Source organism: Podarcis liolepis (assembly GCF_965112155.1).
Source record: "Podarcis liolepis genome assembly, chromosome: 3".
NCBI lineage: Eukaryota > Metazoa > Chordata > Lepidosauria > Squamata > Lacertidae > Podarcis > Podarcis liolepis.
In genome coordinates, this window is record NC_139557.1 from 39,029,572 (window position 1) to 39,054,507 (window position 24,936).

Consider the following 24,936-nt stretch of genomic DNA (forward strand, 5'->3'; position numbering starts at 1 on the left):
AATGGACAAGGATGATAGCCCTACAACATATTGATGGCATCATGTTGGCTACCCTTGCTTTTACACATTGAAACATATTATAGCCAGAATCTTAAGGTTGTGTGCACTGAAGCTTTTGTGGCTTCCATTTCTTGCTGCCAGTCCTTTTGCAGCATTGGGGGCCTAACCTGATATTTGAGAGAATCTTCTCAGGTCGTATATGGTACTACATGGTACGACAGTTACAAGGGAAGTCTCAAAAAACCTATTGCAAATGTGAAAAGTTCACCACCTTCCCCTAGAACTCAGCATATTTAAATAATAATTAATATTTAAAAATGCATAAATTGTCTGCTTTATTTATTGGTTGACAAGAGTCTGGAGAATGGCCATAGCTTAGTAGTATAGCACATGTTTTATATGCAAAAGTTCCCAGGTTCAGTCCCAGGTACCTGCAGGTAGAGCTGGGAAATCCCTGTGCTACCAGTCAGTGTAGACAATAATGGTCTGATTCAATATAATGTGGTTTCCTATTTATCTAGAGATAAATGAATGTTCTTGAAACACTTCACTTACTCATATTTTAAATCTATAAACTGCAATTTAGTAAAAGTTTCAGGTGTGTAATAAGTTACATTGTCTTGCCTTTTTATTTTAAATAAGAGATGGATGTACCCTGGCTGACAGCTCATCAGAAGTCTGACTCCAAGAAGCCAGATAAACCAGAATCTGAAGAAAGTTTTATGGCTAGCCCGGATTTGAAAAACAGACCTTCAGTTGCCTCCCATGCTTGGCACTCAGAAAGTGAAAAACAGTTCACCAAGTCTGCAAAAGCGCAGTGTCAAGAGGCAAACAAATCCAAAGTTAAGGTTACTAAATTGATGAAAACAATGAAACCTGAAAATCCCAAAAAATTAGTAAAACAAAACTCTAAGGACTCTGTAGTCCTCGTAGGCTACAAATGCTTGAAAAGTGCAGTATCTGAGGACATCTCAAAGTGCTTTGAAGGTATGCCTTCATTGGACCAGAAAGAAGGGCTGGATTCTGCAGTTGGTGGCCATGCTTCCGATGCAAAGAATGTAATGAGGCAAATCAGCCAGAAAGAGTTTAGAAGTTTACCATGTAGAACTGAACAAAGAACTGCCAAACTGGAAGGGAATGAGGAAAGCCACCCCAGTGCTATCATCTCTCATTGTGCAAATTCAATTCTTTTGGGTAAATCTGATACCCTCCAAGCAGGCATTGGGGGTACTCATGGGGGCAGCAGCTTGACCCCCAGAAGTACTGTTGAAGACTCTCTTGGTTCACCAGGGGTTACAAAAATAGAAGTAAAACCATATTGTAGAAATATTTGTGGAGGAGATAAAGTTTTTGTTCGCATTGGATTACAGACAGAAGGCTCACGTAGAGAGAATTTGCAGGAGCCCACCTTTGAAAGTTCAGAATGCGAAAGAAAACCTAAATCAGAAGAACCGCAGCTTGAAAAGGAAGTTGTACAAGAAACAAACTTCCAGCATACTGAGGATTCCTTCACAAGGGTTGGCAACAACCTGCCCATTCAATCTACAAAAGAAACTTCTGTTGCAGTTTTAGGTGGAGACGTACTTAAGTTACCTGATGTTAGTATTACCTATGCATCATCTAGGTTTTCGGATTCTGGTGTAGAAAGTGAACCTAGTTCTTTTGCAATGCATCCAAGTACAGATGTGGGTCTTGAAACTCCTCAAGGGCAAAGTGCATGCAACAATGAAAGAATATTTCCTCAACTATTGCTTAAACCAGATAATAATATTAAAAACCCAGTAGAAAGTCATTGCACTGAAAGTACGAGTGCTGTTAGTGAAATACAGTCCTCCCTGACATCAATAAACTCTCTGCCTTCTGATGATGATCTGTCCCCTGATGAAAACTCAAAGATATCCGATGTACCTGAATGCCAATTAAGTGATAGCAAAACTGTTTTAGACCTGGGAGCAATTGAGTTGACAACACGTGATGACAGTGAAGAAACAAAGGTTTTGCCACAGCAGTGTGTAGGGTATTCGGGCAACGAAGCGACATTTCTGCCTTCCTCATCCTCAGATAAAAAATGTCCACTACAACTTTATGAAAGTACATCTGAGGATGTGAACTCTCACAACCTGCAACTGAATATTGGTGCAATTTGTAATGATTCTCAAAGACTTGATAAAAACTTGCACAGTGTGGAAAAAGCAAGTGAAATTCCTTCAGGAGTTGTTTATCTGGGCAAGTCCTGTGTTGTTTCAGGTTCAGTGTCTAGTTATCCAGAGGGCAGCGTGAAGCAACCAAGTGAAAGAAAATGTAGTGATTCTTTAGAGCAAAAACAACTGTCTGATCAGTTGTCAGCTGCAAAAGATGAAAATCTCACAAGCACGAACATTGTATCCTCAGAAGGAGGTAATGATATGCTGAAGCAAGGACTTGTAGAAAACTACTTTGGCAATCAAAGCAGTACAGATATTTCCAAAATACATTCTGCTGACAATAGCAGTACAGTTAGCCCTCAAAGGGGAACAATCTGTTCTAATTCAACAGAAGAGGAGGAGGAAGAGGAGGAGCAAGATCAAGACATGGTTGAAAATGGTTATTTTGAGGAAGCAGATGATAGTAATTTGTATGGAGCCACAAATGATGCTGAGGAGGATCTTGACCTAGCATTTGTGGGACCTTTTATAACAGAAATATTGAATAGTGATTTTTTTGAGGAGGCAACAGACGTGGCTCCACTGTGTGCTCCAGGTAGTTTGGCTGCTCCCACTGCATTGAAAGGCTATCCGTGTGGTGTGTTATGGTCTTCGAAAGACAAATCGAATGCAGTTCTCAAGCAACCCTGCAGCATGTCCTGCAGTACAGCTTCTTCTGTCTCCTGGTATGAGTATTCTCCCAAGCCACAAAAGCTAGCGTAAGTGCTATGGTTTAAAACAATTGTTTTTAAAACCCAGTTTAAAAGGAAAATATACAAACTTCATTTGCATTTTATTTTTTGGGTTTGGTTGTTGTTTGCTACTGTTTTCTTCATTTTGCTACACCTAGAATTCCAGGTTATTTCCACATTAAAATATATGAAAGTTTTGAGCTATGTGCATAATGACCAGGACTGTGATCTACCTGTGAAGGGTGAGGAAGATTATTTTGAACAGAGTTGAATTGAGTGGACTTGCTGCTAGAATGAAAGTATAATCCACCTTAGATATGTTCTTGACCTTTGTTTCATCATGAAATTTTAAAAAAAAGCTCTAGCAGCACACTATACATACACACCGCAGCTTGCAATTCCGTATGGGAGGAAGATTCCCACTAATACCAATAGCAAGTGCATTGGGTAGTCCAATTCTGCTTGGGACCATGGTAGGGGCAAAAGGTTAAAGCCCCCATCTTGCCATGACACAGATGCAATCCAGCTTCCCTGGTGCTGGCTTTTTTTTTTTCTAAAACCCAACTATGCAGTGCCAAACCATGTTACAACCTTCACAACTCGTTTGGCCCCCAGCTTCAGCATTTTCAGTATGGGGTCCATTTCTGCAGAGATGGTTTGCTGGGTGTTGCTTTTCATCGTGAATTGCATCCTGATTGCTAAATAAGACATGAATTGGAGCATCAGGAATTATTTTTAAATTCTAAGCAGCTAGAGGATTCAAATTGAAGGTGGTATGGAGATTATTGCCTTTTTAAAGCATTTTTGCCACGAGGAATTATCTGTCACTAATGCTGTGAACTGCTGCGAGTGGTATGGTGTTGCAACTAATTGATTTTTCAGCATAGCAAATGGGATTGCAGTACCTTGCAAAGGGCTAGGCTGTAGCTATATTGCAAAAGCCATATTTTGGGTGGGGAATGTGTTGGCCTTAAGTAATTTGGTGAGCACATACTCTCAAGGCTTTCTGATCAGAGATACTGGATTTTCAGTGGGCTATAATTTTAAATATAGATGAACGGCAAGTTAAACAAATCAAATGAATGTAACGTACTTTCATTTACCAAACTGAGTTAAATAAAATCTGCTTGTTTTAGATTCCTCCATGCTAAAGAGGAACTGAAACTACTTCAGCTCCCTGGATTTATGTATAGTGATGTTCCCAGACTGGCATCTTCAGTACCTTATTTCAGCACAGAAGAGGAGGAAAGTTCAGATGATGGCATTCATCTCATAGTTTGTGTGCATGGCCTCGATGGTATGTTCTAGCAGCTGATAATGGATTAGAAAATGCTTTAGGTTTCCGATAAAGTTGTGGTTTAGATTGAGAATTTTCACTAAACCAGAAGTAGCCAATGTGATGCCAGGTGTTTTGGGCTACAGCTCGCATCATCCCATATAACCCATGGTCAGGGATGATGGGAGTTGTAGTCCACCACATATGGAGGGGTACCACATTGGCTACCCCTGCTTAAATAATACTGGAGAAAAACAGGTTTATTTAAGCATAGATATCCTACCTGTATCTCCTGGCCTCAGCAGGTAGCATTTATAGCTTTGTAGGCCCGGTGTCAAGAGAACTATGTTCTTAACAAATCTTTGTGAAGGCCACTGTTGCAAGATACCATTAAACCTAGGTGATTTGTACATTTAGGAATAATGAAAACATGCTTTTAAAAGTTATTTTTTAAAAATCCCCTTTATGCCACAGGCTATCAGTGGCAGTCTTTGGGCTCTCACATTTCAGTGGTGCCCTATGTAATGCTAAAAGTTGCTTTCCCACATCTCTCACACACCCTTCTGCAACATTATTGTAGCTCCTCCTGCACTCAGTGCGACCACATGGAAAGCATTTAGCACAGCATGTTAAAACTAAAAGATTTTTTCTTAATTGAATTTGATAACATTTTGAGAAGGCTTTTCCTACAACTCTCTGATCAGGCATAATTGAAAATGAGAAATGCAATGGGAAAAAGGAAGGAATGCACTTATTAATAAGAAATCACACAAGAATGATTTCACATGCAATTTAATATGCCTATTAAGTGACTTAATATTTTAAATGGAATAAGTTTAGAACCAGGCTCTGGTGACTAATGGAGTTGTCAACTTTTACTGGCTTTTGCTGCTTCTCTACCTGTAAAAAATGGTTAGTTGAGTAACATAAGCAGGGGTCATCTTGTTTCTCAGGCCCCACAATCACGCCATCTGATTTCTGCACATGCTATGCTTGTTAAAGGTGAGGGTTTTAAGGCAGTTGGCAAGCATAACCTTTAAAAGTTACAATGGGGGGGGGGAATTTAGCAAATAAAGTACAGTCTCACAGTTGCACCTAAATGTCCCTCCTTTTTCCTGAATGCTGTCCTGTGCCTTCAAAAGCTGCCCATCAGAAATCCAGCTCCTGGGTACCTTAAAGATATCACCATGCCCCAAAAATGTTTTTCAAACAGTTTTGACTTATCTCCTGTCATTCCTTCTTTCCATCTCATTTACACCTAACTTCTAACATCGTGACGTATTTGAAATGTAAACTCTGGTCTGTGAGGATCTTATCTAGTAACAAGAAGGTTCTAAACTCCCAGGGGCTAAGACTGGTCAGAAACTGTTGACTTTTTTATCTAAAAACTAAAAGTATATTGCACAACTCAAGGGTAAAAGCACATACAGTGGTACCTTGGTTTAAGAACAGCTTAGTTTATGAACAACTTGGATTAAGAACGCTGCAAACCTGGAAGTAGGTGTTTTGGTTTGTGAACTTTGCCTTGGATGCAGAACATGTTCCACTTCCTGTTGAGTGTAAATTGAGTCCCCCACTGCTATGGGAAAGCATGCCTTGGTTTAAGAATGCTTTGGTTTAAGAAGGGACTTCCGGAACAGATTAAGTTTGTAAACCAAGGTACCACTGTACTAGGCATTCCCGTTAACCTAAAACAAGCAGCAGATTTCCTGAAACATTCAGTACAAATGGCAGAATCTTTCTGGTAAAACAACCCAGTATAGTCAGTGGGGAAAAAATGCGCAGAACTTGTTAACATGGTGGAATCTCTCCACTTTTAACTTTTAACTCATTCAAAACAAGCCATTTCTTACCCTTTTAAACCCAAATTTGGCACGGACCATCCTTACACTGCCAAGATTGAAAGTAATCAGTTGAGCCATTATTCTAATATAACCCATGAAACCTGTTTCCCACTATATTCTATATTTGGAAGCAAAAACAATGTTTATATTGCAGTTAGCAGATCTTTGATTTTAGTGCAAGTCTCAAACCAAAAGAATACAATTGGCACTTGTAGAATGTTACGCATAAGCATTTTAACTTAACATTTTTTGAAAGTAGGCATTTCAAACACCTGATCTTCACTTCTTTATTTTAGGTAATAGTGCAGACTTAAGACTAGTAAAGACTTACATTGAACTTGGCCTTCCTGGAAGCCGTATAGATTTTCTGATGTCTGAGAGAAATCAGGTATTTGCAAGTGCTGAAAAGAATTATTATTATTATTTCTAATGCAACACCCTATGGTTAGTTCATATAGACTGATTTATCTCTAATTACTAATCTCTTTGTAGGTTGCAAAGTTAACCTTGCAGCTGCCGTTACAATCCTGTACCTTTGAGTCCATTTCAATTAACTCAGTGGGACTTACTTATGAGTAGGCATGCATAAGATTGTACCATAGAAATAACTCTGTTTTTACTCTTCACAGAATATATTGTGATGTTCTGCTTGAGTTCTCTCACTGTATGCTAATAAGTGAAAATTTCATTGTGCTTGAGTGGTTTTGCTGTTAAAAGCTGTAGAACAGGCTTCCTCAACCTCAGCCCTCCAGATGTTTTGAGACTACAATTCCCATCATCCCTGACCACTGGTCCTGCTAGCTAGGGATCATGGGAGTAGTAGGCCAAAAACATCTGGAGGGCCGAGGTTGAGGAAGCCTGCTGTAGAATCTGGAATTTTATTTTATAAAGCTTACTTTGCTGTTGCACATAGTCATACTTCTAAGCTATTTTGCCTTAGTCTTGAAAACAGAGCCTCTTAAGGAAATAGTATAGTATAGTTTTACCTTTGTATATGAAATGTGGCTGTTTTGAGACATTTAAAGCAAACTATCTTCTGTGAGAAAATTATCCTCTGTACAAAAAGTAGCTCCTCCTCAAAAAAAAAAATTATTTCATGGGATTACTCTTTATTATCTTTGGTAGTTCTTATCTGTGATGTCAGAGCAAATGACTAAGAATTTGTTTTATCGCGAAATGACTTCATTTAGAACACTGAACTTTTCCCCCACAGAATGATACATTTGCTGATTTTGATTCAATGACAGATCGCCTTCTGGATGAAATAATACAGTACATTCAAATTTACAGCCTAACAATTTCAAAAATCAGGTAATTGATCCATTTTGTGTTTTATTAGTTTTTCCGGAAAAGCCAACTGCAACTTGTAGCCATGATCTTGGGTTTTAAGTAAAGCACACATTTTGAAGAAACTGCTAAGCTATATCTCCTCACACTTGATTCACGTATTACAGTTTTTTGTACATAAATTTAAGAATCAGAATGTATACTGTTACATTCATGCACATATCTCTTTTATAAATCGGAAAGCTGTGATTGCTCGTTTCCATGAGCAGAACTCTAACTGAAAAAATCTGCTCCAGTGCAGAAGGGCAACTCAGGATCTGAGCCATTCTTTTAGAATGCACCAAAAGCAGGAAACTAGCTGCAGCAGCTCTGGGAGATTTAGATGGCAACGTCCTAAAATAAGTACTGAAGTGAGTCAGTGAAACCCAGGCCACATATACCATAATGCCATTATATAAATTTATGGTGATGCCATACTGAGAGAGTTCTGGTCACATGTCAAAAAGGATAATACTGCTGAAAAAAGGGCAACTAAAATAATCAGAAGCATTGGAGCACCTGTCCTTCAAAGAAAAAGCTTATTGTACTTCAATCTTTGTCAAGGGGTTTAGGATTAAGTGAGATATGTGGTAGAGTTCTGTTGTTACAAGAGGTGATGGAAAGTTGAGGGAAATGTCCTGGTCCCTTCGACCAATGGAGTCACTTAATGAAGTTTTTTGATAGTGGGTTCAGGAGACAGAATTGCACCTCATAATACTGAAATTCACTATCGCATGAAATAGGTGTCTAATCTTTTTTTAAAAAAAAAAAGAATTCAGAGAAATTCATTGAAAATAGGTCTCTCACTGTCTTTAATATCAAATTCAAGTGGTGAGTCCTGACAGAAGTGGAGCCAAAATGGGGCCACTGAGAAATAAAAGAGAGGTATCAACATGCTTGAGGGAATCAAGAGGTTTGCAGAAGTGCAAAATATATATATATTTTTAAAAAATAATTAAGAGGAGAAAAAACAACAACTAAATGAGAACACGCTCAGCCATCATCATGTAATATTATGTGTCAGAAAAAAAACTGAGGTCTGGGCATGGAAATCATGAACAAAGGCATGGCTGGGACCCTAAACAAGAGCACCCTTGCTTAAAATGTGAGGGTACATGTCAAAATCATTGTTTTATGTCCCATCTGCAAGTGGCTATTAGCCCTGATAGCTAATAATAGTACAGTGCAGGCATTTACTTCTTAGATCGATAGAGGCAAATTACATTATTTCCTAACCTCACTATATTAACTCTCAAGTTTTCAGGTGAGAAATCACAACAAGGGAAAGCTGAAAAGGGTTCTGAGTACTTTGAAATCTGGGTACAAATTTATGGGGAAATGGATAACAATAATAGATGAAATTCTGAACAAGAATAAGGAAAACATTTTGCCTAGGAACCAACACAGTCTGTTTGTGTTAACATCCAAGGAAATCATTACAAACTGCTGTATCAATGGTTTATGACTCCACACGGAACGAGTAAAAAAAAAACACCAAAGTGTTTGAGACACGAATGCTTAAAGGCAGATATGGAACATATCTGGTGGACCTGTTGAATAATTAAAATCTTCTGGAGAGAAGATAGTTTGATTAATATAAAGATAGTTTGATTAATAACATTTTACGCTTTGTCATTGGACCCCCTAATAATTTTGTTAAGGTGTTTAGATCCACAAATAAACCACAAAGAGTTAAGATAGTAATAGTAGCCTGCTCGAATGGTTGTTGCACAAAAATTGAAAAATAGGTGACGCTACCAGCAGTGAAAGAATGGTTTACAAAAACTGGGAAGGTAGCCACAATGAACAAGCTAATGGAATTGATCAGATTGAGAGAAGGAAGACAAGAAATTCAGGATAAATTGAATCCTCTTACTGAATTTATGATGAATAAATATAGCATAAATGTGGATGAATATAATAGTTTTTCTATTCAGTAAAATATTAAGTATAGCAATTAAAATGCAAGTATTTATTATATGTATGTGTTTTTGCTGTCTTATGTTATTAGTGTGTGCATATTTATATATTCATGAGATATCATAATGGTGACCCATCTTAACTGTTCATCTTAAGATTCCTCTGTATTGTTGCTACAAAGGAATGCGGCCAGATTTCAATGCTGTTTGCATCTGTAATTTTACCTGCCTTCACGTGATGTCAGGTGATTGGCAGGTGCCATGGCTTAGCCAAAATGGCCTTGAGAACCCAATGGGGAGATGGGCTTAATAAGGCCTGCAGGCTGGATTCTCCTTACCACCGATTTAGAGGCATCTGCAGGAAATGTGTATTATTGGTTGCTGTTTATAGGTCATTGTTTGCACCAGTTTTCATTTGCAAACTTAAAAAAAAAAATCACTTTCTCTCTCCCCGCCCCCCTTCCTGTCTTCTACAGTTTTATTGGGCATTCATTGGGTAACCTAATAATCCGTTCAGTGCTCACAAGACCTAGGTTTAGATTTTACCTCAGCAAACTTTACACCTTCCTGTCTCTGTCTGGACCACATCTTGGTACACTCTACAACAGCAGTGCTCTTGTTAATACAGGTAAAATGGTTGTTTTCATGTTGAAAGTTCAATGGATGTTTGTGTGAATACATATGTTATGCCTGCCTCTCTCTCTCTCTCTCTCTCTCTCTCTCTCTCTCATGGAAATGAATGGGGAAGACAGGGTGAAATGCATCTTCTGCAAGCACCTGGATGTTTGGGATTTTAAAAAAGAGCTTGGCAGATAATTTTTCGAGAAGTTTTAAATTTAAGCTCTTGTTATAAATTTAGCAGTTGGCATTCATTGGTGATCTACAGGGTATAAGAACAAGAATCTTACTGGATAAGCAGGCATTGTTAATTTCAGAAATTAAAGTTCTTAAATGGAGTTCTTTAGCCCGGAGAACTATTTCAGTCCAAAAATGAAATGTTAATAAATTAGTGTTCTGACATGCCAATCAAAATTTCCTTTCTGTAATTGAAATGCCAACTCTACATAAGCAAGACTGTTCAGCGTATATGGGTAGAGAATCTGTATCTAGATAGAGCAGCCAGGATTAAAAAATGATAGATGGCCTTCCCTTCTGTATATTGATGGAAAGGGTAGATATAAGGCTCCTTGCTTTCTTTTCTTAAAACAGGTCTTCTCATGAATATGAGAAGGGTTGTGCATGCGCATATATATATATATCCACACCCACACACACACTCTCCTTTCTCCAAATGATCAGAAGTGTGAATATTTGCATTTTGCATTTTAAACCCTGCATAGTAAATTCTCTTATAGATATGCCTCACTTTATAAATATTCTAAAATATTTTTAGAAGTGTTGAACAATAAACAACCCGAAGGTCAACAAACTGAATATTTTGCGATATATAAGGGAACCAAAATAATCCTGCAAGTCCAATGCAGGAATTTTTGTATGTATGTATGTATGTTTCTGTTTATGAAATTCCTTTAGCACCTTTCAGCTAATTCTTCCAGTGGACTGCTGTGTATACTGATAACACATTAAAAGGATGTGAATTGTGAAATGCATAGAACATCCTTGTGATGATGTATGGAATGAACCTAAATTGGGGGCTAGGTTACCAGTAACATATCACATTAAGTATTTGAGTAAATATTGTTATGATTCTCCTGTATATACTCACAAGTACTGTATATAAAAATACAGGTCTCTGGTTTATGCAGAAGTGGAAAAAGTCAGGGTCTTTATTGCAGTTGACCTGTCGAGATCATTCAGACCCCCGGCAAACTTTCTTGTACAAACTTAGTAAAAAGGCAGGTAAGCAATATCGAAATCTTTAAGAATATTTTGTTGCTTTTAATTAGTAATGTACTTTGAATTATACATTAATGTGATAACTTGAAACAACTTGGATAGTCATGACCATAAAAATTCTTTTTTCTTGCACCTATGCGGTCACTGATTTTCAGTTAAAGCAGGTGTTCTAAAGTTTGCCTATGTCTTCTAATAATGAGGTGTGATCCCAGTCCTTTAATGCAGTAATTTATGGCACTGATAGAAAACTTGGAATCTCAAGTAGAAGAAAGTTCATTTACATATAACACCTGTTTTACGTTGTACCCCCCCCCCCGGAAGCTCAGTGCTACTTGACATACATTTTGGATTGAAAACTGTATGTGTTAGTTATATTGTCTCTTGCTTTAGATTTACCTTTTTTTTGTCTTCCCCCAGGTCTGCAGTATTTCAAAAACATAGTATTAGTAGGATCTCTACAAGATCGTTATGTCCCTTATCATTCTGCTCGTATTGAGATGTGTAAAACAGCTTTGAAGGATAAACAGACAGGTAATGGCCAGTACATAGACATCTGTGAAGCAATTTGGCATTTATTCCTTAGACAACATTGAAGAGAATATTCCTATTCCTACATGACTCAGTTTGTGTGGTTTGTTCAGCTTAAAAGCCCTGCTGCTTGTCTTTCCATTATACAGTGGTACCTCGGGTTAAGAACTTAATTTTTTCTGGAGGTCTGTTCTTAACCTGAAACTGTTCTTAACCTGAAACACCACTTTAGCTAATGGGGCCTCCCGTTGCTGCCGCACCATTGCTGCATGATTTCTGTTCTCATCCTGAAGCAAAGTTCTTAACCCAAGGTACTATTTCTGGGTTAGCGGAATCTGTAACCTGAAGCGTCTGTAACCTGAGGTACCACTGTATAAGTCACTGTGGCGTAATGGTTAGAGTGTTGGACTAGGACCTGGGAGAGCAGGGTTTGAATCCCCATTAAGCCATGAAATTCACTGGGTGACCTCGGGCCAGTCACCATCTCTAAGTCTACCCTGCCTCACAGGATTGTTGTGCGGATGAAACGGGGGGGGGGGGGGAGAACCATGTATACCACCTTGAGATCTTTGGAAGATAAAAGTGGTGTAGAAATGTAATACTGAAGTATGTCAGGTGTAGGCACATGACTTTTTTTAATGGTGGCATCCTTTCCCAGCTGGTCCCCCCCAAATGTTTTGGACTGCAAGTCCCATCATCATCAGCCAGTTTGACCAGTGTCCAGGGATGATGGGAAGTCCAAAAACATCTGGAGGACACTGGATTCGAGTAAAGGCTGCTCTGTGGAATGCCCTCCCTAAAGGGCCAGTTGGCCCACCTGTTGCTCACAACTGTGTAAGATAGCCAAAACTTGGATTTTTAAGCAGGCCTTTGGGCTAAACTCACTGGATTTTTTTTTGTTCATTTGTTGCATGCATATACTGGCTTTGACAAGGTGGTTTACAGTTTTGAAATACTAAAATAACACCTGTTGATTTGCTGGGAGGAGGGTTTGTTCTGGGTGGCTGAGGTTTTGTGTTCATGGATTGTTTTACGCTGAAGTTTTTTAATTATTGCTGTTAGACATTCTGAGGGTTGTTTGATAGGAAGCAGGAATATGAAGGTTTCAGCAGAATAAATCAATAATGCAACTTTTTATTTTTAAATATACAGGACCAATATATGCTGAAATGATCCAGAATCTGCTTCTGCCTGTTCTTCAAAACAAGGAATGCAATTTGGTTCGTTATAATGTGCATTGTGCATTGCCAAACACAGCCGATTCCCTCATTGGAAGAGCTGCACACATTGCTGTTCTGGACTCGGACATATTTTTAGAAAAGTTTTTTCTTGTTGCTGCCCTAAAATACTTCCAGTAGGAATAAACACATTGTCACAGACTTGGCTATTACCTCATTAACAGATGAATCAAATAATGTGTGATATTAAACTGTAGCTGCTGCTGCATTTTAAGAGATATTTATACTTTTTTATATGGAAGGTAATTTATATCGTCCATGTGAGGAGCTTTTTTAACATCAACTTTACTTTCTAGGTAATGTGGCTGTGCAATATTTTTTTTTTTAATGTTTATTTCTACTTTTTTCTATTTTTCTTATTTTGGGTACCTAATTATTTCAGAACTGAGATTTAAGCACAGTATGTAAAGTTGGTGGACTTACAGGTTCTTAGACTGCAAAAGGTCAATGTTTTTATGAGTCTTTGGATGCCAAACCAAGTCCAAATTTTAACAAGTCTAAGAAGGTGTTAAATTTGGTTGTCCTGTTTGGGATTGGAGAAAGCTGAACTGGAAAAAGCAACTGTTGGCTGCTAAAATAGCTACAATAACTGTAGGTCTGTTCAAGACCACTCTTGAGTCGCCTGTTTGTTATATCACTACATTCTAACTGTTTTCTACAGAATCATTACTGAACATGCTATGCCTGTAGAAACTACATTTTCTACTGATCTCAATAGCATGATGGTTTACATTTTCACCTTTACTACTGGAACTTTAGTTTTCATAAGCAAGCAGCAATTAAGGATTTTTGAATGTTGAAATGTGAGCTGCCTTCAAATGGAGTTTTGCAAAGTTTAATAAAATTGTTCTTCTGTCGGTTCAGTTCTTCAGTGAACCTTTTACACGGGACTTCCTTGTATGTACATTTTTAAAAAGCAAAGGTTATAAATTTCTGCAATACTTTTATGAATATAGATTTTTAAATATTAAGTTTTATTGATAACAAACTGCTGTAAATAGAAATCAGTTGCATCTTGAAACAGAACAAAATGATAAACTTTAGTGATACTGATAAATGTTTTTAATATACAGGAATGTTAAAAGGTCTATTGAATTTTTATTGGTGCTGAACAGCATTGAGATCAATATTCTTCATTCTTTTTTACCTGTTTCACATGGTAATGCACTTAAAGGTGAAGAAAAGGGGTGAAATTCAGTAGTGCTGTGCTGCTCACATAGATCCAGTGGAAGCATCCACTGATGCAATAGGAGGAGGGATAATCCCCCTCCCTGTTGCAGCCCATCACCACCTTCCATGCTGTTCTGTACAGCATCTCAACCCTCTGAAACATTTTTCTTGGGGGAGGGGGCATACAGGAGGGTGCAGCAGGAAAGGGAATCCCCGCCCCTTCTTACATCGGCAGGTGTCTCCTGTGGATCAAAGGTGATTTCATGAGTAAAATGGCAGCACTGGATTTTACCCAAGGTCTCATGTATTCACTAACTGTAAGGAACAGATTTTCTCAAATTATAAATTTGTTGTATATCTAGTGCATGTTTATTTTTTAGCATTGTGGTATTGCATCTGGCGTTAATAAATTGAGCAAACTTCTAATAGATGCAGAGAGAAAGCAATTTTTTGCTTTTTTCAAAGTGCTGAGGAATATATATAGTTTCTAGTAAGCAAGGTCACAGTTTGTTGCTTATACTTAACATTGCAAACACTCCACTCAGCTTTTATATACCTTCAGCTCTGTTGTTTTTGAATGGCTCTGTTGAAACTTTTGTTTTTCTGTGTCGTTCAAACATTTGCAAAATGTCCAGCAGTGAATTGTTCTATAGGTGGTATTTGTTTCTAATTTTGTGGACTAATCTACAATTGTTAGCTGCACTTTTTATTTTATTTTTTTATTTTCACAAGAGATGTCTTTTTAATAGACATTGCTGCTTGTTCATTTTACCTGTTGCACTAAAAACCCAATCTCATGCATATTTCCTCAGAAGTAAATCCCACTGAGTTCAGAAGGAGTTACTCTTGAATTAGTGTGCATAGGAATGCACCATTATCTATTACCAGTTGTGATGGCTATGCGTACTTATGCATATTGATTCACAAAAATATATGGCTCCTTGTATGTGCATTAAATGAATGGTTCTAAGAGTGCATTTTTTCCATTGTTGGCTTCTTGGGAAGTAATGCACCACAATTCTCATGCTATGTGTAGGCAACTTAGACTTAAGCCTAAGATGATACTTAAGGGTGGGGGATTTCTGCTAGAAGCAGCAGGCTGTACATGAATGTGCTTGTGGATTCTCCATTCCCTCTCTCCCACTTTTAGGTTTAATTTCTGGGACTTAATTTTTTCATACTGCTGTGTTCTGCACACAAGAAATCACTTGAACCACTTGAACCTCTGAAGTTGTGTTCAACTAAGACATAATCAGAAGTAGACCCAGTGAAATCATTGGACTCAGGTTAGTCACAGCTAACTATTAAGTTCATTGATTTCAGCGGGTCAGCTCTGAGTATGAGCTAGTTAGATACAACCTATTATCGGCTGATGCTCAACAACTTAGTACTGCACTGTGAACATTGTTTGTAGCAGCAGCTGCTGACAGTGAAGGACAATGACGTGTACCTGGCCTCCCAGCAGTAGCATTGTGGCTGTATGCCAGAGCAGGATGGTAGCAAGGGCAGTGCAGTGTAGGTGCACCTGTGGAAATGCCAGATTGACTCTGCTGGTGAACCTCATCACCGTCCCAGTATGTGGCAGAAATGCTGCTGCTGAGAGGCTGGGTCTGCATTGGTGCTGCTCCTGGTCTGTGATTGCAAATGGTACATTTACTAGTGCAGTGTGTACAGCTGTAGTGGAAGATAGGATTCATTGCATGTTTGATCTTTTCAGTCTCTTCGTGATCTCTGTGGTTCGGAGTATTAGCAGGCATACAGCCATAATTTAATGTACAGTGGTACCTCGGGTTACATATGCTTCAGGTTACATACGCTTCAGGTTACATACGCTTCAGGTTACAGATTCCACTAACCCAGAAATAGTGCTTCAGGTTAAGAACTTTGCTTCAGGATAAGAACAGAAATTGGGCTCCGGCAGCGCAGCGACAGCAGGAGGCCCCATTAGCTAAAGTGGTGCTTCAGGTTAAGAACGGACCTCCGGAACGAATTAAGTATTTAACCCGAGGTACCACTTTATTTGAAAGTAATATGGTGGTACTACTACATACGTTTGCATCCACATATACACACTTTTTACTTACCTTCACAACTCTGTAGTTCACTCTCACTCTCATTCTGTATATGGAGGACTAAGGCAGAGATTCAACAGCAGGCCTTGGGCTGTGGTAGAAGATACAAGCCCCAACATTTGTTCAGACTGGCCCTGATCAAACTCTAATTGTACATTGTTGTAAACAGGCAGCTTAGTGGGGGCTTGATAACATTGTGATCCAAGTATACATTAGTCCTTTGCCTGGATATTTCCCACTGGCTTGAGGCAGCTGCTTTTATTACAGAAGGCAGAGTAACATGATCCCATTTTAATACCTTTGCTGAGTTTTAACAATATTGCTTTCTAGGATGCTCAAGCTGAGATTTTCTCCTATAAGAAAACCATGCTTGTAAAATTTAGTCTTTTTTTTCTTCCTAAAAGCAGTAAATAATGAATAAGCTATCTCCATCACCATTTTGCTACTGATAGCAAAGTTGTTTACTGATACAAGAATACTTGTTTACTGATACTGTTAAGTCTGCTTTAGGCTCCTGTTTCCTTTTTCAGTTCATTTAAGAGTACAAAAGATACTACTAATGCATCTGCAGAGAAGGGTAGATTTACTTGACTACAAGGATCACTATCACATAGTTGCATTTTGAGTCTCCTGTGGTCACAATTAATTTCTGTACATGTTTAATTGTTCCATCTGTACCTTATCTAGCCCCAGTGTTATAGCTTGTTCTGCAATTCTTCCACTAGAGGTTTGCAGCCCAGCTATTGCCATTCCATGTAGTATTATGCAACTATGTATAGCTAGAACTGGACCAAGGCCAGCAGGAAATAATGAGTTCATTGATTATTTTCTGGCTTCTCATTTCACTTAAAAGGCTTGTGTTTCATTCTTTTTTGGCCGTGGCCATTCAAATGATGTACTGGCACCGTAATAACTGCTACTTAGTCTACTTTCTCTTTGGTGCCATTCACTCAAGAGAGAGAGAGCCACTCCTTGCAGTTATTTTCCTAGGACGTTTTTATCTCATTGCCATCCCTTCCATCAATTCCATAATTAATTTCATTCTAATAGTAGGCAAAGTTCTAACTTCTGAGCACTGGTGTTGTTCCACGGTTCTAAGATCACAGTTTGTTGTTATAGTTATCCTTAAATGTGCAAGGGAAATGTTCACCATTTTTACCCTTCCTGAGGATGGTGGTGTGTCTTAAAAAGCAACTGCTTCATGTTGAAGTGGTTTTGAGTATTCCTCAATATTCACAGTATACAGATCCAAAATATTGATTGTAGAGACCAATAAAAGCAAACCTGTGTGCAACGCCACCTTTATACATGTACTCAGACCTTACTATTGCAGGAACCTCCTCCTTTCAGCTGTGAGAATGATAGAATGATAGTATTCTTGCTAAATTATTGCCCCCACTATGTATAATTGTATCCCTCTGTTTTATTATGCTGTTTCTCTCCCTTGTATGCTCCCTAGTCTGAGGATGATCAGGAATCCCATCCATATTACTACCAAGATAAACAAGGAACATTACCATCTTAAAGTTGCCAACTGAACTGGGGCCAAAGAGGAAGGTCTCTGGCGCTAGGCATGCCTACTTGAGGGGAGCTTTCCACAACCAATAATCATGATTGAATGCTGAACTTGTAACTGCTCATCTCTTGGTCCCACTCTGTGGCTCACAGGTGTTCTAGAGGTGCCCAAAGTCACCACTTTTCTAGTGACCCTGGGGTTCTGCTCGTTCACAAGCTGTAGAGTCGGTGGAAATAAACCGGTAACTTGAGTTCCTACTGCGATTGTGAAATGAAAACCTGCAATAGTTTTTAAGTTTCTGACACTTAGGATGTTAAAAAAGAGGTGAGATGTGGTGAGCTTGGTTCAAAAGCTACAGTTTGTTTTTGACGGTCTCACAAACGTCCAAAGTCACTCCAAAAAAGAAATTCAGAACAGCTGCCACTCTTAGCAGTGTGACTTCTCAGTTCTCTGTATCAGATTTGACTGGGTTGTGTTTTTTAATGTTGTAAAGTTTGGTTGTGCAAGTGTTTTCTCCCCAGTTAATATCTGTTGTATCACGTGATGTAGATAATTACATGTTGCCCATTCACTTGTACTTAAACCCAACTGTTCTGTGGGCTCATGGAGGAAGCAGAAAGCATTCAGTCAAGAGTCCCAGTCAAACAGGAAGTATAAAAGACCTTGGACAGCTCTAAAGGACCCTGCTAAGGCAGCTACCTGAGATGTTGTGTTTTCAGGGAGCTATAGCCAACTGAAGCCTATGTAGTCTGATTTGACCTACGCTGTCTTAGCTCCTGAGTCCTAAGATCTTCTTGCATCAGAAGGAGAAGAAGCTACCTTGCAAGGTAAGAAGACCTTTAAATCCTTTTGTTTTTACTCCCCATTACAGCACTGAGGTCAGAGGAATGCCTTATTCCCCAGTACCACTGATGGGAACAGAAATGCTAGAAACAAGACACATACACACACAGCCGGTTTTGTCTGACTGCCTGAGTGTGATCTGCTGAGTGTATTTGTGTCTGTCTTTGTGTATCAGTGTGTGTGGTCTGTGTATACGTGATGTGCCAGTATGCCTACTTTTGGCATGCAGCACTTGGAGGGGTGGCTATCTGATAGGAGCGAGCCAGCAGTAAATCACACCCTGCACATTAGAGTTAACTCCTTATGAGCAAGAACAGAATCTGCACAGACCTAGCAGAGTGTCAGACCTAATGAGCACAGGTACCATAGCTGTCAACTTTTCCCTTTTCTTGCGAGGAATCCTATTCGGAATAAGGGAATTTCCCTTTAAAAAAGGGAAACGACAGCTATGACAGGTACTCATCCCCAATAGGTCTTCCCCAAGGATCAGTTGTCAAGACTAAAGGACCCTACCTCCCCACAGCCATCTTATGTCTCCTCTCCAGAATTTTCCCCCAAGCAGTTGGAGACTGTCTGCATGCCTGTCTTTGCTCCTCCTGCTTCATGCCTCTTCTGGTTCTGGGAAACCAGTGGGGAGTGGAGCTTGTCACAGGAGGAGGGGGAGACACCGTTGACTCTTCACCAGCCTGACTCATCTCTGCCTCTTGGCCTCCCTCCCATTCGCCTGCTTTAGCTTCTACCTCTGACTCAGGACCTCTCTCTGCCACAGACACTCCCACCACACTAAGCCCTGTTATACCTTCAGCTTCCAACACCTCTTCCCAGTCTTCTCCTTGTTGACCACTCATTGTTGTCCCACCACCACTCCCCAGGCTCTGAGCCTTCTTCCCTTGGTTGATTCCCAGCTGGTTCCTCCCACCATTCCTCTGTGTCCAACCAGTCCATGACACTCCTTTATTGTGGCCTTTGGGCTGACAAAAAGCCATTCCAGCCATTTTTCTGATTAATTAAGCTACTATATATTTTGGAAAGTGACGTCCATCTTTATCTGTTCTGTGTAAGTTTGGATGCCTCTCAGGATAACCATTGCCAAACTTGGCACAAAGGTGGCCAACGTTTTCAGTCAAGATGGTATACTTTGGTATGACTGTGCCCTAACTTGGGCATGACTGATCCAAACTACTCAAATTTGGATGCCACTGAAGATACTGTCTCTCTATTTGGCAGGGCATTGCCAGATTTGACATGATGGGCCCAATCTGTTTTAGATTTCCCCTATGATTTCCTGTTGTGCCAAGTTTCATTTTTATAGTTTATGAAAAAATTGGGCACATAACTGCAAATAGGCATTAATCTGAACCAAGTAGCTATTGATTTGATGTAATATATTTTTTCATTTGAAATTTTTTATGTATTTTTCACAGACTAATAAACTGAAACAAACTAATGGCCCCCTACTCTCTTCTCTGACTGGAAAATACTCATTAGGTAAAAAGATGGAGAAGTGGGTTCTTGTCTATGCAATGGTGATGAAGAGCAGAGTGAAGTGCAATAACACTAAGCAAGCCATTTTGTACTTCAGTAACCTTAATTTCTGCAGCTGTTACAAACACTTAAGTATATATGCCATTGAACAAGGAATGAATTTTTGGCCATTAAGTGCTGTCTTTTGAAGATCATATTACTTAACAATGCCAGTGGGATTCCTTTCTATCCTGAACAGCAAACCCCAGTAAATAATGCTTATGACTCAACATATTATATATAGCATCACAGATTGTTCTAGTCTGCCTTTGCTATGGCAATACATTTTATGGCACTAAAAAGCTCCAACGCTTAAGTTTAAGTTAATGAAGCTCATCTGTGTTAAAACTCTATATTCACACTTAACTTGGTGCCAACTGGAGCTTAGGTTGAAAAATCTGAAATTTATTGTTTTAGCTAGTAATAAAAGTTGCTCATTTAAGTGCTACCATTCTAACAAACCAAAGAACTAAAAGTTTCTTCAGAAGTGGAAAATATATTTGAAATTAGCAGGAGGCCTTGAGCTAGTTTCTAATAATATATGGCTAGCTCACTCCACTAAAACTGCCTTATTTATTGGCAGTACAAGATTTAATTGCTTACAGAAACAACGAAGGTCAAAGACTGGAGTTATTTTGAAGTCAAACATGATATAAGGCTCCCTTCTATTTTGAAGAACTAGGAAGGCGAGGTTGTGTCTCTTCAGCTCTCTTATTTGTGGATGAAAGTTTCTATTATTTTAATGTAACTATGGAAATGAGTGTATAATAAAAGCACAAATGAAAATCCATTTGGATCTCTGATTTGTAACTGACAACCTGCTCCGCAGGAAGATAACACCTTAGCTGTTTAAACGGGGTAATATGTTTGACACTTCTGCTAAAATCAGAGTGTTTGGATTTAAGGTTCAGTGGAGTTAGAGAATGTGCAGTATAAATAAGGGGACAAGTGATGGCAACCAGCCAGTAGTCTCCAGGCAACCAAGAGAAATGACTGGTGAAAAGTTGAGGGGAAGGCAGTGTTTTGGTGTGACTGAGGTAACAAGACTGACGAGGAGAGAGGAGGGGCCCTGTGTAAAAGAATGAGGCAAAAGAGAAATGTGTCTGTGTGGGCGGCTGCCAAGAAGGTCCAGCTTTCAAAGAAACAAGCTTTATTGATATATATTTTTAATATGGATTATTGCTTTTAATTGCTAGTTGCTCTTGCGAGTTCTTTGAGAATGAGGAGGGGAGTATAAATATTTCACTATTTATTTATTTATTTATTTAACACAAGTGATAAGCATCTTGATAAATTCTGAGGAATCCTTGAGTGCTCTGAGAAAAGAAAATCCCTCCAGGGGTCAGGAGGGAAGGACTGATGGAAGAAGGCTACTGGTTGACCCAGAATAACCCCTCTTGTGGAGGAGCTCTAGAGTGTGTTTGTATAGAGAGAATGTGTCTGTGTTAGTGAGCTGTATGAGACTGTAGCCGAGTGGTTTTAAGATTTTAATTTGTAAATTATGATGTTATGAGGGGGATTGGTTTAAACCTTGCTAAGTGTGGGGTTGTTGCTCTTTCCACTCTCCCCCCTGCTGTTCTCTGTGTATTTTTAGTATACTCCGGTTTTTAATTTTATCTGTATACATCAAGGTTATAGTGAGATTAATATAAGCTCAGAACTACCACAGAATCGTGTTATTCTTGCCAGAATGGGCTGGTTGCGTGGGATAAAGAAGCACTATAAAAACTGAACTGTTTCTCAATTTCTTTCACCAAGTTCTAATTAGTCACACTTCAGATGTGTAGGGAAGCTCAACATTTTAGGTTGTGCATTGTGTGACCTTTGCAATCCCAAACTGGTGAAAAGGAGAGGGAGAAAGCTAAAAGTAGAACACCACTGAAAGGAAAATATATCAGTATTGTATATTTTTTAAATGTAATTTGAAGATTACAAATCCTTTTTTTGCAATTTAGTTGCAAAAGGGAGTTAAAATTAGATGAACTATTAGATTAAGATATGTAAATCACTGGAAATTATGAACAAAGTACAACATTTTAGTTCAAAACTACAGTCTCTCTTTTTGGGGACTGCATGTTTCCCTCCCCTCCCCCATAAAATACACATTGATGCTTGTTTTGCAGAAGTCAGAATCTTTCCTCAGTGTAGTACGTCCATTGTTGAGACACTCCATCATTCAGCTCTATCCCAAAGTGCAATATCAAAATACTAACTTAAGGAAGTTCACAGAAAGCTTTCTGTCTCTCCCACCGCAATCACCTGTGCCTCTACAAAGGGTCAGGGGACCTCCTGAACAATGTGGGACAAGATACAAAAGGCTACTGGAAGAAGAGTTGCTCCAAATCGGGTGGAATTCCACCCTATTTGGGGCAACTCATCCCTCCATCAACAGTGCCCCATTAAAATACTAAATCAGATCATTTGTAAACAGGCTTTTTAGTGGGTAGGTGCATGTGGTTGCAGAAGGAAAGCATACAGGAAATGTTCATTTCATTTAAACTTCTCTGGAAACCAAATCACTGCTTACAATGCTTTTAAAACCTCTGGAATGCAGTTGTGCTATTGGCTCTTCTATCTTGCGGGGATGATCAGTGACTGGGGAAATTTGCTACCATGGCTAAGCATCTTTTTTTTTAATGGCACACCCTGGCCCACAATTCAGTACATGTGTCTTATTGGTTGCTGTTCCTACTCTTAATTGGAACAATAGCTAACGGTGTGGACATTACAATATGGAAGCACACAACCATTGCTCCTATTAACACCGTGTGTTGTGTGGAAGGAGATTAGAGAAAATTAAGGAAAAGCTGCAGGAGATATACCTAAACACTAAAGTCGACCATGAGTTAGCAAAGGAGATAGCCATGGCGACAACTACAATCAAGTGCTATTGCAAAGTCCATGCAGTGAGATTATTGAATATAAAAGACTCAGGTGTGTCCTATGGCAGAAACCACTTGTTTTAATAAGTAGGCAGTAAGCAGATCACTGAGCTGCTTTCTGTTTTGTGTGTTGTGCTTTTGCACATGATTGAACCAACATTTGTGCAAGATTTGGTGTAAAGGAAATCAGAATGAATTCTCTTTGTATATCCTCCCTCTTAAAATCAGAATGAAGGCTCAGTAAAGACCCAGCATAATCTAAGATCTGCATAAACTTTGTGCAAGCAAATTAGGGTGAATGCTCAAGGAGAAGGTTAGTGAAATCCTAGGACTGCAAAACAAGGAATGTGTCAGACCATAATACATGGCTGATAAACTGCATTTGATCATTTTCTGCAGGTTGTGTTGAATACTGCACCTACGATCAAACATCTGTAATTCATTTGGGAAATGTACACCACTCTGGTGAAAGGATTATAGATACATACTGTATGTAGTCTAAGAGTTAAAGTTAGAGAAAGAGGGGGGAAATGTTTGTCTGCATTCTGACTTCTAAGATACTTAGCAGGCATTAGAGCTTTGTTGGTAAAATATATCTCTGATGGCAGCTCAAGAGTAAATGAGAGAGAAATTGCTGAGTTTTAGTTATGCCATTTAGATTAATGGTTTTGCAACTCTTGTTGTGACATGACCTGCTAAGTTTATAGCATTTTGTTGCAGTTACTCATTTTAGCAAGCAAATAACAATGCCCTGGTTAATACCGGGCTATTATTAGGAGTGCTGCATTAACAATAAAATGAAAACAGGGCTTCTAATCTAAATGATAGTGACATTTAAAGCATTTTTGTGTCAGCCCGGGAGAGAAAATGCCTTGACAAAAACGTTTGTTTCAACACTTTCTGCTTCAGTAGTGTTTTATCTCCGTAAAATATAATCCTGCCATACTGCCTGTCAATTATACTCTTACCACAAAAAGCTTAGTAAATATATAATGCACACAGAATAGCTATAGGCAATTGTATCAGGCAGTAACTTACAGGGGCAAACAAGACAACCCTGTACAGAGTAATCCTATACACAAGAAGCTGGTGTAAAGCAAACTGGTGTAAAGTTATACCACATCCATCTTCTAAGTGTGGAAGAGGGAAAAACAAGCCTTTAAAATAGTGTTTTGAGTTACACTGCCTTTTTTGTGACTTAGTTTACAATGAGTTGCCACGTCACATGACGGAGCTGAATAGGCTTCAGATAGGGTCTACACTAGCTAAAGATCCACAGGGTCAGATTAGCCAGCTGGGTCATGTCTGAGCTGTGAAGGGGAGATATGCCAGCATATCTCTGGCTAAGCAGAGGATGAAGGAGTTACTGTATTTTTCCGTGTATAAGACAATATTTCCTCCCAAATTTTTAAAGTCTAAAATTGGGGGTCGTCTTATACGCAGAATGTTGCAATTAAATATATAAATAAATACATGTTGCCATCCATATTCTTTCCCCCCAGCCTCCCCTCACTACATGTCAAACCCTGGTCTGGTACTCCTCCCTCCCAGCAGCCCCCACTCTGGACATTGTCCCTTCCACCTGGTTCCCACAGCCGCCCCCTGGCTACCCAAGACCCCCCATCCCCCCAGCACACTCACTCAGGAAGCTCTGGCAGTCGCAGCTCCTTGATCAGCTCCGCATCTGCCGGCGCTCATGGAGTAAATACGCTACATACCGTAAATACTGAGACGAAAGTGCACCACACAGGCGGGAGAGCTGGAGCTGCAGCTACAGTGAAGTTACACTGAGCTGACAGGAGCAGCTGCCATTACACAGCTTGTCTCGCTGTTTGATGTTTAAATATACGGTACTAAATATACCAGTGTTTTGAATATTTAATAAAATATCAAAGTTGTTTTGCTTGGTGTTTAAAATGTTTATTTCTTAATTTTGGGCTCAAAAAATAGCGGGCGTCTTATATGTGGGGGTGTCTTATACATGGAAAAATACAGTGAACAGGTATTGCCCAACTCAGCTAGGAACCTCCTGACTCAGCTGGAAATCTGCTGAATCCTAACCTGTT

General features: G+C 39.2%; 1 protein-coding gene and 1 long non-coding RNA gene across 8 annotated transcripts in view; one reads left to right on the plus strand and one right to left on the minus strand.

Annotated features, from left to right (window-relative positions):
* Positions 1–15,008, plus strand: part of FAM135A (family with sequence similarity 135 member A) — a 52,736-nt gene extending 37,728 nt beyond the window's left edge. For 6 of the 7 annotated variants that reach the window (XM_083497335.1, XM_083497331.1, XM_083497334.1 and 3 more), the window contains 8 exons: positions 643–2,902; positions 4,012–4,172; positions 6,292–6,383; positions 7,209–7,306; positions 9,717–9,868; positions 10,990–11,100; positions 11,515–11,628; positions 12,778–15,008. In XM_083497335.1, coding sequence (XP_083353461.1) covers positions 643–2,902; positions 4,012–4,172; positions 6,292–6,383; positions 7,209–7,306; positions 9,717–9,868; positions 10,990–11,100; positions 11,515–11,628; positions 12,778–12,983 — 3,194 coding nt within the window. In that variant the 3' untranslated portion in view covers positions 12,984–15,008. Of the gene's footprint in view, positions 1–642; positions 2,903–4,011; positions 4,173–6,291; positions 6,715–6,852; positions 7,307–9,716; positions 9,869–10,989; positions 11,101–11,514; positions 11,629–12,777 lie in introns of all 7 variants that reach the window. The other variant, XR_014524629.1, reaches the window with a different exon arrangement.
* LOC310704215 lies at positions 14,770–24,432 on the minus strand. Its single transcript, XR_014524647.1, has 2 exons — positions 18,791–24,432; positions 14,770–18,744 (listed from the first exon to the last, which is right to left on the minus strand). It is a non-coding gene; the product is annotated as an uncharacterized lncRNA (long non-coding RNA).
* Between the last annotated feature and the right edge of the window lie 504 nt (positions 24,433–24,936).